The following is a 12,519-nucleotide window of genomic DNA, read 5'->3' as shown; positions in this document are numbered from 1 at the left end:
CTTGTTTGAATTTAATAACTGATTTTTGTTTACTATTTTTGCAATATTCACAAAAAACTACTAAGGAACTCTAGAACTGAACTATTAAAGCACAATCTGTGTTCTATTGCCAATCCAAATTGAATTATTGCACTATTATATGAAACTTTTGGTGCCTTTTTACAGCACAAAAATGTTATCCAAAAAGAAAAAAAAATAATTCATTTTAAAACCAATATCTCCCTCACACCACTCAAAATCAAAAAGGAAACATATGTTCTAAAGATTTTTCAACAGTGATATATTTTTGTATTAACATTTATTTTTATTCTCAATTTTTCCCCTCTTGGATGCATTTTAGTTTACGAATAGAAACGATTTATGATTTGCAAAGAACATTTTATTATGACAGTTTACTTATTTTTTCTCCCGCCCTTTTAAACTTTCTTCATAAAGGATTATTTTCTTTATTGAATCTCATACATTTTCATCGACCACTAACACAAAACTATTGTTAGTAAATATTTTTAAAATATTATAAACAAATTACTTTAAATTATAATTTTATTTTTTATTATAATAGATTTCAAAGCATATTAACAACAGGATATATACAATAACGTTTATATAAATATTATAATAATTCAAGACTTAAAAAAAAATCCCGATACAAATAAACATATTAAAATTTAAATTCTATTACTCTGGTCCCTTTAAAAATACAATAATTATTGTTTGTATATTTACATTGAGTAATAAAACAATTTAAATATTAGAAGCATAATACTGTCTTTGAAATAAAGTATACGGTTGTATATTAATATCAAATTAAAATTAATTAATAGCGTACAAACTACAGATATGATTATACGACATTGTGACACCGTGTCACCATTTCATTAAACCCAGACATATATGTATAGAAAAATATAGTATATATCAAGTATATGCAGTATTTTAGTATGTGATTGTTTGAAAACATCACATTTTATAAGGCAAAATATAACATAAATTATTAGTTATATTATTTAATACCAGAAATCTAGAATCATCATACTCATAAAGTAAATATATATTCGATTAAAAATATACAATTTAAAACAAATCTCTCAAATCCCTCTTAAAATATATTTATATACTGGTAAACTGTCAAAAATTTAAATAAAATATTAATCACTCTATACTGCACTATAATCAGTACCCACCTACTTGCAACAAAAAGCAAGTTATTTTTGTTCACAGAAGTGAATTATAAAATAAGATAATTTATCATTATTCAATATTATAATTTAAAAAGTTTTACTAATCGTCCAATAGATTTCCATGCATAAAATCAACACACTTATAAAACAGGTGCCCGTTATTTGACAACTCGGTTCATTGTATCGATGATTACTGTAAATTACTCACTCGCGCGGTGGTGGGAGTGGGGTCTCTCCTTACCACTACCTCCACTTTTTTTGATTGCAGATAAGAGAAGACTGGAAGTACGTGGCGATGGTTATTGATCGACTGCAGTTATATCTGTTCTTCTTTGTCACCACCGCCGGCACCCTTGGAATACTAATGGATGCCCCTCACATATTCGAGACTGTCGACCAGGACAAAATCATCGAAATCTACGGCGGAAAATAAACATATAAGAAATAAAAAGATTTATAGATGAAAATGCTCAAGTTAGAACTAATTTGCTTCAGAGGAGTTATTTAAAATAATAATAATAATTAAAATAATAATTCTATTATTTAAAAATTAATGAACAAAAAAAAAACAGTACTGTATAACCATCGTGTTGTTATTATTAATATAAAAATACAACTTAGTTAGTTTAAGTGCCAAAAAAAAAAAGAAATGTTATTTATTACTATTGTGTAAAATAATTAATGATGTTTAAGAAAAAAAAAACAAATAATATTACTAATATTTTTAGATTAGTGTTAATGTTGGAATGAACAGCTCGCGAAAATGTCTCGAACGTCCGTACGTATACTGTTTGTATTGCAAAAATATCCTAAGGGGTTTTGAATGTGCTCAAATCGTTCATTTTCAAAGCACAACACACAGGGGGATGATTTATCACAGATCCGAACCAAATTTATTTTGTCCTTTAGAATTTCTTGTATTTCCGTTGCGTCCCTTCCAATAACGCACCGGTATGCTGTGAACCGCTCACCCTGTGTAACTCCAATGTGCCAAAAACGTTGACGTGACAGAAGATAAACTGAATTTTTTTTGCTCAAACTCGTCGCGTATAATATGTAAACAAAATAAATGGCCCGAAGTTATTATTTTATAGGTTTTTCTAACGACAATAATTAAAAAGAAAAGCCGAAACATATTATTATTACCGCAATGTTTGTTTATAACTATAATTATAGTTTAATTTGTTTTTAATAAATATTTCCTCATCTAAATATATTAAATTCTTCGCTCAAATATATTTCGCTTATGCTGTACTATATAGACGATGACGTCCGGGACATATTCGTCAAATTTTGAACCAACGTTTGGTGTACATAACTATTATTGTTATATTTTTTTAGTTTTTTTATTTCTCAATTTAGTAGAAGTCATTCCATGCCCGGTTTGTCTAGAACACTCAAATTATGAACATTAAATAAGAATAACTTTGTGCGGTCTACTATTATATTATAATGATGATAATAATATTATACGTGTATGAATGTGCCCTGCAACGATTGTCCTGAGTGGTGGAGCTAACCGGGCTAATATTACTGTCCATAGGTTAAATCCAACGCTGGTTTCAAAATGGTCGTATATACAAATTAATCGTTAGAAACCGTTTGCAACTTTCTAGCATAACCTATGTTATAATCAAATTTATATTAAATACTAATATCTAATCATTTATTGTTATTATTATTATTATAGTGTGCACTAACGGCATACGGCTCACGTTAGTTGTATACTAGAATTTAGTTTATTTTATTGTTTTATTAAAAAAAAAAAACAAACAAATTTATTTGTTTTTGTTTTTGTTTTTTGTGTAGTGTGTGTTGCAAAATTTTGGTGTACGTACAATTTTGTTACTGCGTTTTAATATTATAATAATGTTACAACCCTTAAAAAGGGAATTTTTTTAAGTATTGTATAAAAATAATAAATATAGTTAAGTCATGGAAGATATACAACACAGCTGTTACAATCATCCGTGTACACAATAATAATTTAATTACAAAAAAAAAAAATTAAGAAATTCAGACAATCTCATCCAATTGTAAAATGTTTATGTAATTTCTGTTTGTGTTGGCTAGTGTATAAAAAATAACAAATGTTAAGAATAAAAACAGTTTGTTATATGCCATTGCGCAATGTTTGAAACGAATCGAACAATTTAAGAAACAATATTGTTCTTATTAAGTATCTAAGATCTTTTAAGATGTTGGATAATGTTTTGGCTTATTTTTCGTTAATTTATTTTACATTTACTTTGTTCGTAAGTCAAATAATGCAACAAAACTGAAAATAACGAATTATAAAAATATGATGTTTTTTTTTTGTTTATTTCGATTTAGTCGTTTATTTGTTATTTATTATTATTATTATTATTATTATTATTATTATTATTATTATATAATTGTTAAAAAAAAGTCTGGTATTATTATATGGATATTTAGTATCTGCGCAATAAAATTCATATTTAGCGACATTTATCAAATTGAAACTTGAAACAATTTTTTTTTTATATGTATAATTTAAATAGATAGGCTACATTATTCGCATTTTTACAAGTAAAAAAAATAATGTCTGAACAAAATGTGTTGTGAAACAGAATAAAAAATTAAATAACTAAGATATATATAATATAAATTTGTAAACGTTTTAAAATAAATTATAGCCAAATAAATTAAACAAATTTATTGCTTGAAGCACTGTGTATGTTTTTTTGTTCATTGAACAGTGAAATATATTAAAATTAAAATACATGGTCATTTTATCTTCCATATATTTTAAAATAAATAAATATGCGAACAATACACACGGTCAAACCTCGTAAAATGGAATATCGATGGGGATAACCTAAGATGTGACTGAGGAGAACTTCAAGACGATGGACCTTTTACTAAATTGCCCAAAGTCTCCACGTAACATACATTACCACGCGTAAACATCTACACGGAGTATTGACATATCGAGATATATTAAAATTTAAAAGGCATCTACTACTTAAATTATAAATATTTTATATCAAAAATGCATTCGTATTATTTTTTTCTCTTACGTTTATTAATTTGTACAGTAATTTATTATGAGGCAAGACTTTTTGTTAAGCCGACTTTTGGTTTAACATTTGTTCTAAAAATAATTATTTACAACAAGTAACAGCAAACTGCTATTGAACACCGAATCAACTACTTCGCTTTACTCGTTCTTTAATGATCCGTGATTCAAACTTTGAAGTTTAACCTTGTTGATACCAGTTGAATTAAATTACTAAAATTGAATTCAACTTGCATTCAAGTAAATTGTATTCATTACCATAAAACTTAAATAATATGTAGGTACTTGCAAATAATCTGATTCAGTGTATTAAATGTATGGCTGCGTAAGTATACTGGTTATCAATTGAAAAAAAAACTCTTTAAAATATTTTTTTCGTAGTACTTATTACTAACAACTTTAACAACTCTACCTACCTAATACATTTTTTTTCCTTTAATAAAGGCTGCGTACGAGTTGATTCCTGAGTACCTGTTTACCTATACCGATACCGTTGAATTAATTCTTGGATCATTATATTTTTTTTTCAATATTTAGTCAAATATTCAGCCTATTAGCGTAACTCAAGAGACACCACGAGGAAATTGGCTGACAAGTTTCTCAAAAATGTTGTTCTTTTTAGTTTTTTCATATTTTAAAAATCATTCATCAATTTTTATTTATTAATTATTTATTGTATTATATTATAATTTATTATTTATTAAAAAAAATTATTAGTAAAAAAATTTAGTAGTTATAAGTAAAAATTTAAAACATTGTTTTTAAAAATTGGTATCTGGTAATCCGGCATTACTTCTATCAACAAAATTTGTTTTTCTCGGTTTTTCTTGTATTTTCTAGTCCCATTGCTCCTGCATTTAATATATGTTTCCGAATCCACCTCTAACAGAGTTGTATGTGGCGGTCGCATTCTTTACGAACGTGCACTCTTTTGATAAACAACAATAAGGAATTAAGGAATCAACTCGTACATACCTATTATTAACCGGGAAATCAACTAATACATATATTATAGGTCTCGGAAATCAACTCACTATTACTGCGTTAATAAATAGTTACCTATAATAATACATAAATGGAAACTATATAATATAGAATCTATTATATTATATCTTAGATACTTTTAGTTCTTTCCCAAGTAAGATTAATAAATTATAAAAGTACCTAAATCCTATTGTTTCATATTAGTGGGAATTAATGATAAAATGTTATCTACAACATTTACCAAAACCGCTAAAATTACCCTGTTGCTTTGAATGAGTTTATTTACAATTGTTATTCGCGGCTCAATCTTTAAAAATTTTACATATCTACTTCGAATTTTGAAATAAACAATTTGTATTATGATTTAAAACAGTAAATAATAAGCGGCATAGGTATATATGAGTAATTTACAAATGTGTACTGAATAAATTATAAGCACAATAGTCAATAAAACAGCATAAATATTTGTACAAAAAATAAAATTTATCAATCAAAAAATAAAACTCACAGGCTAGATTAATAGAATTATTTCTAATCTGGAGGGAAAAATATTAGATTTTAAATTACCAAATATTATAAACCGTGTTAGATAGGTTAGGTATACCTACTAACATTTAAACCATATTATTAAATATTTATAAGCATAGGCGATAAAGAAGTGATCTAAATATCTACCTATGTTGTAAACGAAATTGGTTTATCAATTTATCATAAAGTATGTTATTGTTCTCGTGAAAATAGCAATAATATTTTACTAAATAAATGTCACTAATAGACACTATAACATACAGACCAAGCAATCCAGCAACTTGATTTTTAAGCATGCTAACTCACTCAAAAATCGCTGGAACTTAATTATCATATAATTTGTCTTTAGTACCTATATTATGGAGATACATATTTACAGTGGTGTAATCGTAAAATTTTTTTGGGTATACACCTAAATTGAGAAATAAGTAATACATGGGAGGCTCTCCCCCTAGTCTAAGCTAATAGAAAGGTTTAACTTACTACAAATTATTATTTATTTGATTAATAATTTTAGAAATTTATATTGTACATTTTCAACCTGATTAATAAAAAAAACTAAGACAAAAATTAAAAATAAATAAAATTATTGTTTAAAATAAAAACTTTGGTGTGAAAAATATTAATTTAACTATTTAAGTTAAATATGTCTCAACATGTATTAAATGGTATACACAAATATAAAATATGCTTTTAAAACAAAAATAACTCAAAATATGCATTTATATGTGCAAAATAAAATTTCAAATATTATGTTTTGCGTGAAAGCATGAAACGTATTTGTTTCATATTCTGCTTTTTATATGACTGTGCAAAACAAATATGCAAATACTTCAATAGTCTTCAGTCCTAATGATTACCTTTGCCCAAACGACCAATTTTATATGGGGGGGGGGATTAGGTGTGCGGTTGCACCCCTTAATTTTAAAATAGTTCCAATTGGCCTTCGTCCTGATGAAATAATGCGCGATTAAATTGTATTTTAATTTTTTTTACTGAAATTTATCAATATTGATATATTATCAATCATGGTTACAACTTTAAATTCCATTGGTTATAGACAAATATCCTATGCTATTTAGAAAAAATACAGCTAGATAAAATGAGGATAATAATAATTCGAATTATTAATTGAATTCAAACGAGAACGACCCAAATCTTTAACGTTAATGATGGTATAGTGAGGTAGGAATGTAGAATAATAATTTGAAATTTATCTACATCTTTGATATAAATGCTTTCAAATTTTAAGAAAACGATTTTTAATAAATTTTAAAATTTGTAATTAAATTGGATTGGTACAATCCATTTCAAATTGACAAATTCTGAGAGAAACATTAAACATTAAAGTATTAATTTTACAATATGGCTTTTTTTTTAATTTGAATCTATCATCGTCTTTTATTATAGTAATAATGCTTTGATTTTCAACCTTGAGAGAGGTTTTTAGAAAAAAATTGATATTCTCTAGTTAATACTTTATGAAGTCAAAAGAAAAAATTCTTTGACAGAAACAAAAAAAAAACTAAATTTTTACACAAAACTGGTATTAGATAATAATACAAAATCGATTTCCTTATACTTTTTGTAAACTCAAAAACGAATAACTGTATCCTTAAAAATGTTCAACAAAATAAATGTTTATATTAGTATTTTCTAAGTTCTAGTTCCGAGTTAAAGATTAGGTATCTAAAAATAAAAAGAATTTTTCAATACAAATTTTATTTGACCAAAATAAAAAGTTTATCCAAAAAATTGAGATTTCCTATCTACTTATATCTTTAGTTTAGTCTACATTAAAATTTAAAATGAAGACTGAATAAACAACAAATATTATGGGCATATAAGCGCATTATAATATTATATTATTTAAAATTACTAGGTTATAATCATAACATATGACCAGTACTTGAATTGGGGGAGAACGTGGGGGAATGGTGTCCGCCTTCTTTTTTATTTTTTTCTTTAGCGTACCCCTTCTATTTATTTGAAGTTTAAACGGAACGCTGGAAACGCAACATTTGATGTAGTGAATTTGTAGTAAATCATCAGTTTTTTCTGATGCAAAATATACCTATAACTTATAACAGCCATAATATTTGTATATTTGTATCGACTATGAAAAAAAAATTGATTAATAATAATGGGTAATTAATATAATCAATCGTTAGGCTGCGGCGACCACACCTAGACCTTTTCTATGCGACCGCTGCGATCCTAGATATTGTGAACGTAACTATTTTTCACTTTTATTAAAATAATATATAAAAGAAGATGTCAATATGTCAAATCTATGAGTATTTTTTCAACAAATTTTACGCTAATCCGCTTTTTACATCGATTGGCTACAGTTGAGTTAATTGCAATTTTTTTATAGGAAATCTATAAAAAAAAAAAATATTTATAACTAAGTGTTTATAAATAATAAACTTAACTAAATGAACCTGGATATATGTATTACTAAAAAAGATATTGTATAATAGACAATTATTATACGTTACAATTTTACAAACGCTACCAAAAAAATAAATTAACGTTTTCGTAGTGTACAATGTTTCGAACAGATTCGTATGTCATTCAACGACGTCACAGCCACCGAATAATCGGATCAGAATCGAATCGCACGCGTTGTCAGATCATTACAGCGGCACACGAGACGGGCAGCTCAAACGAGAGCGATACACCCGTAACGCGGAACTCTGACGAGTCACTGGAACAGTGCCATATGCTCGCTAGATAAGACGTACGCGCGACTTGTCATTTCTGCGGAACGTAACCCGCAGTAACTCTGCGCATATGTCGACAATGACAATAAAGCACAGGGAAACGGGGTTTTACGAATATACATTCTGTTTGGGAAACATACTTGAACACTTACGAATAACGTATTCCTACGAATGACGTGTTTATCACATAACACGGAAACAGAAAAAATAAAATATGCATTAACGCAAATATTTAATACAGATGTGACGATCAGTGTTCGCGCAAACGCAACAAACCAACCACTGATGCACTGCCCGAACGGTGTCAGGCTTATATTATAGGCCACGGAACAAGGCCAAGGTCGAATTTTGTTTGTGCATATTAGAGCTTGAGTTAAGGAAATGTTAGAGCTGCGAATAGGTATGAATATAGATATGAATAAAATCACTATTTAATAATGCGAGTACAAGCAATGTAATGTGCAGGCAACATAATATGTTAAAGATAAAAAAATATAGATACCAGACGCCTTTCCTAGTCGCGCAAGTCTGCCCGAGGTGGGTCTTGCTACGACGGAGGACAGACAGTGAATGTCAATGCTGGTCGTTTCACCGGGCCTTTTATACCCGGTTCATTAGCGATAACATAGGACCGATATCGTGTTCACGATAACAAGAAACCGTAGAAACCCCAATAGTGCAATCGCCGATAAATGCACAATTTAAATAAAAGTTATTATGAGAATAAAATAATTATAATAATAATATAAATAGTAATATTAATAATAATAATAAGATTAGGAATAAGAATAATAAAAATGCTAATAATAAAAAGGAAATGAAGAATCTAGAACCTTATCCGTGCATCTCCCCCACACCGAACGGAAAAATCCCCCCTCCCGGACAAAAAATTAAAAGTTAAGATATTAAACAATTATTTATTATGTACAAACTTTTCACGGGATCTTAAGACTTTTCCAGAGTTTTTTCCAACACGTTCTTTTCGTATTCGCGTACCTAGTTTGCGTCTTTTGAAAGCCGTGCGTATATACGATTTTTTCGCCGTACGACCGCCGACAACAGTCCCCCTGACGTTTTTCTTCATTCTTTTTATTTTCGCACATAGGATCACCGGATCGCGGACGCCGATCGATGTACGTGATATTTATTCTATTGTTATTGCTTTAATGTACACGTATATAATATACGTTTGATTCGAAGCCCATTTGTCGATGTACAATACTGTTTTTTTTTTTTTATTCAATAAATTGCATTATATATTTATATTATTTTTGTTGTTCTCGGTAGCTAAACTTTTACGTCATACTTATATCTTCAACCATAAAATCGTTTCTCGACGACGTTTGTGTGGCACAATACTGTATGTCTGTATACATGAGTGTATACATGATAAGTTTTTTGTAGGTGTTTAACATGTTATAAATCTTTATAAATTGTAATTTAAATTATAATGTCATTGGATGATGTGTAATAAATAAATAAGTGTTTCTTTATTTTAAAATATTTTTATATAATAAATGTAATGGTTTTTGGGGTTTATGGGAGGCTGAAGGTGATGTGGGGGGGCTTTGCTCCGCACAGTAATGTGATATTGAATTTTGTGTGGAACATTTGTTCATCCAACATCCCCAAGTCCCCCTTCTAGTTTTTTTCCAAATCAAGCACTGCATATGACACAATAAATTTATATTATAATTTATTATATTGTATATTAATCAATGGTAATTGGTAGTACATAAATACAAAGATTTTCACTTTAACTTTTTTTTATATTTTATATCATTAATTTGAATTTTCATAGTATATTAATGATCACAATTAAAAATATATTTTCCTGTTACTGAAGCTTTTAAATTAATAATTAATTTTATAAAAAATAAATATTTCTTAGATGTATAGACATAAATATGTATTTACAATTGTAAATTATTAATAACATTACAAAGAATCAAAAGATACAGAATCAGTATTTGAGGTAGCTTTTACTTCTTGTTCTTGACGAGCTCTAATCTTAGCTTGTCGCCTTTCCTCAGCCAACATTCGGTTACGCATCATCCTTTGTCTTTGTTCTTCAGTTAATCCAGTATTACTGACACTTGGAGTAGATGTCACAGGGAATATGTCTACAGTGTTAGCAATCCGATCAAATGCATCAATCTGAGGGGGTGGTGATTCAACCTCTTCATCATCGAGTTGTGTTATACAATCATTACTTTCCAAATCCATCCTTATTCGTTTCAACAACACTTTAACTTCATTTTTTTTGCCTAAATTCTCTAACTTATCGAGAGAGTCATCAAATGTATACCTAGGAAATAATCTATGTGTCCATTGTTCTAAACGGTTTATGACAGCATTAAGATCTTCTGATTCATGACCTTTGCCTTTCAACTCAATGTTCTCAAACCATGTTGGGAGTACAGATAACCCACGAGGACCTCGCAACCTAGAATAAATAATGAACAAAATTACACTTCAGCATTGCTTGAAATTAGTCAATATACCTAACAAAATAATAAGACATTTTTTAAATAAATATATAGAAAAAAACTAGTATAAAAACTTTCTCTGTATCATGTCCCTTAGTCCAACAATTGTTTATAAAAATTTTTAAAATTTTATTTATTTTCTAACAATGTTTTATAGGTTTGTAGGTACTCATTTGTTTTTAATTAAGTATTTTAATTATTTTTTAAAGATCTAATAATACTTTGACTTATTAGAAAATGTCGGGTCAGGAAGTTAGACTAGTTAGAGTATGTAGAATGATGACCATTGCTCCGTTTAGACTGTTAAATCAGTAATTTAACACTAAGTATATTGTGATATTTCTGTAAAGGATGCACTTAGCCACCCAGTTTTTGCAAGACCTGTCCCCTGGTGAGACAGAGTATAATACAAAAAACAAATAGGTACCAAATTAAAATTAAAATTAAAAATAAATCAAAATCTTACTTTAATCAGTTGAATCTAATAATTTATCAACGATTTTAAATTTTTTATTTTAATAATACATACAAGAGGTGACTAAATTTGGAATTGTATTATTACTATAGAATAGCGATTTTTAACCATAGGGTCGCGACCCAATTTTGGGTGGCCAATAATTTTAAATGGGTAAAAATTTTTTATTCCACCATTGAACATTATTTATAAATAGGTCGCATGAAAAATTTGTTTAATATCTTGGGTCGCCACTACACAAAGGTTAAGAACCGCTGCTATAGAATATATACAACCATAAAAGAACATGCATTAGCCACTGGTGTGATAAAAATTTAACTTTGAAAAATCACTTAAACTTTTCGTCCATAAAACAAAATGATGATTACCTTTCAGCATTCAATTTGGGTTGTGGATTCCTCACGCGTATCTTCACTGGAACCATTCGTTTTTCCTCATTTTGTTCTTGCTGGTCTCGGTCCTGTGGCTCGTCTCGTTCCTGTGGCTCCAAATATTTATCGACATCTTCGTCGAGACGGCCTTCGACCAAATAGTCAAAATCGTTATCGTCAAAGTCATCCATCGCTGATCAGTGAGAGAACAATGACGTGAAACAATAATAAATTGATAGTCAATTAGAAAACGCTTCTTCGGTGTCTGCGTCAGCCGTGTCGTCTTCGCGAACAAATTGCTGACCACCACCGCGGCTGTCCTCTTCGTTTAGACGATTTAAATAGGCGCACAACAGATATTTGTTCAGGCGGTCCGTCAGAGTTGGTTGTATTGGTTGGACGGTATTATCGGTTTCCTGTTCTTGTTGATCTTTGGGCATTCCAGGCATGGCAGATCGAGTAAATTAAGCGTTCCCGCTAAATTTCCAAAACACAAGACCAGTACAATAGTTACTGCCGTTACTGGTGACTATTAAAACTTCTATACACGACGTATCAGGTATCAGGTGATTGCAGAAAACGTGATAAACATAAAAGATTTAAAAAAAATTCACAACCACCAAGATGGATAATAAATACTACCAGTAAATTATTAGATAGATAAATATTTAAAGTACTATCTACTCAAAGTAGATTTCCATTTTCCATAAATATATAATTCCATT

At 28.7% G+C, this 12,519-nt stretch overlaps 2 protein-coding genes across 2 annotated transcripts in view; one reads left to right on the top strand and one right to left on the bottom strand.

The window, feature by feature from the left end:
- The window catches only part of LOC132919316 (acetylcholine receptor subunit beta-like 1), a 75,108-nt gene extending 71,239 nt beyond the window's left edge, over window positions 1-3,869 (top strand). Inside the window, exon 9 of the mRNA XM_060980822.1 lies at window positions 1,450-3,869. Within this exon, the coding sequence (XP_060836805.1) occupies window positions 1,450-1,614 (165 nt within the window). The 3' untranslated portion in view covers window positions 1,615-3,869. The remainder of the gene's footprint in view (window positions 1-1,449) is intronic.
- A 6,261-nt stretch (window positions 3,870-10,130) lies between these two features.
- On the bottom strand, window positions 10,131-12,484 carry LOC132921131 (TIMELESS-interacting protein). Its single transcript, XM_060983983.1, has 2 exons — window positions 11,792-12,484; window positions 10,131-10,905 (listed from the first exon to the last, which is right to left on the bottom strand). The coding sequence occupies exons 1-2, from the start codon at window positions 11,983-11,985 to the stop codon at window positions 10,398-10,400; spliced, it is 702 nt and encodes a 233-aa protein (XP_060839966.1). The 5' UTR covers window positions 11,986-12,484; the 3' UTR covers window positions 10,131-10,397.
- Window positions 12,485-12,519: the final 35 nt, after the last annotated feature.

The sequence above is a fragment of the Rhopalosiphum padi genome, chromosome 2 (genome assembly GCF_020882245.1).
Source record: "Rhopalosiphum padi isolate XX-2018 chromosome 2, ASM2088224v1, whole genome shotgun sequence".
Lineage (NCBI taxonomy): Eukaryota > Metazoa > Arthropoda > Insecta > Hemiptera > Aphididae > Rhopalosiphum > Rhopalosiphum padi.
The sequence above is the reverse complement of the archived record's forward strand: the minus strand, read 5'-3'. Positions and strand labels throughout refer to the sequence as shown.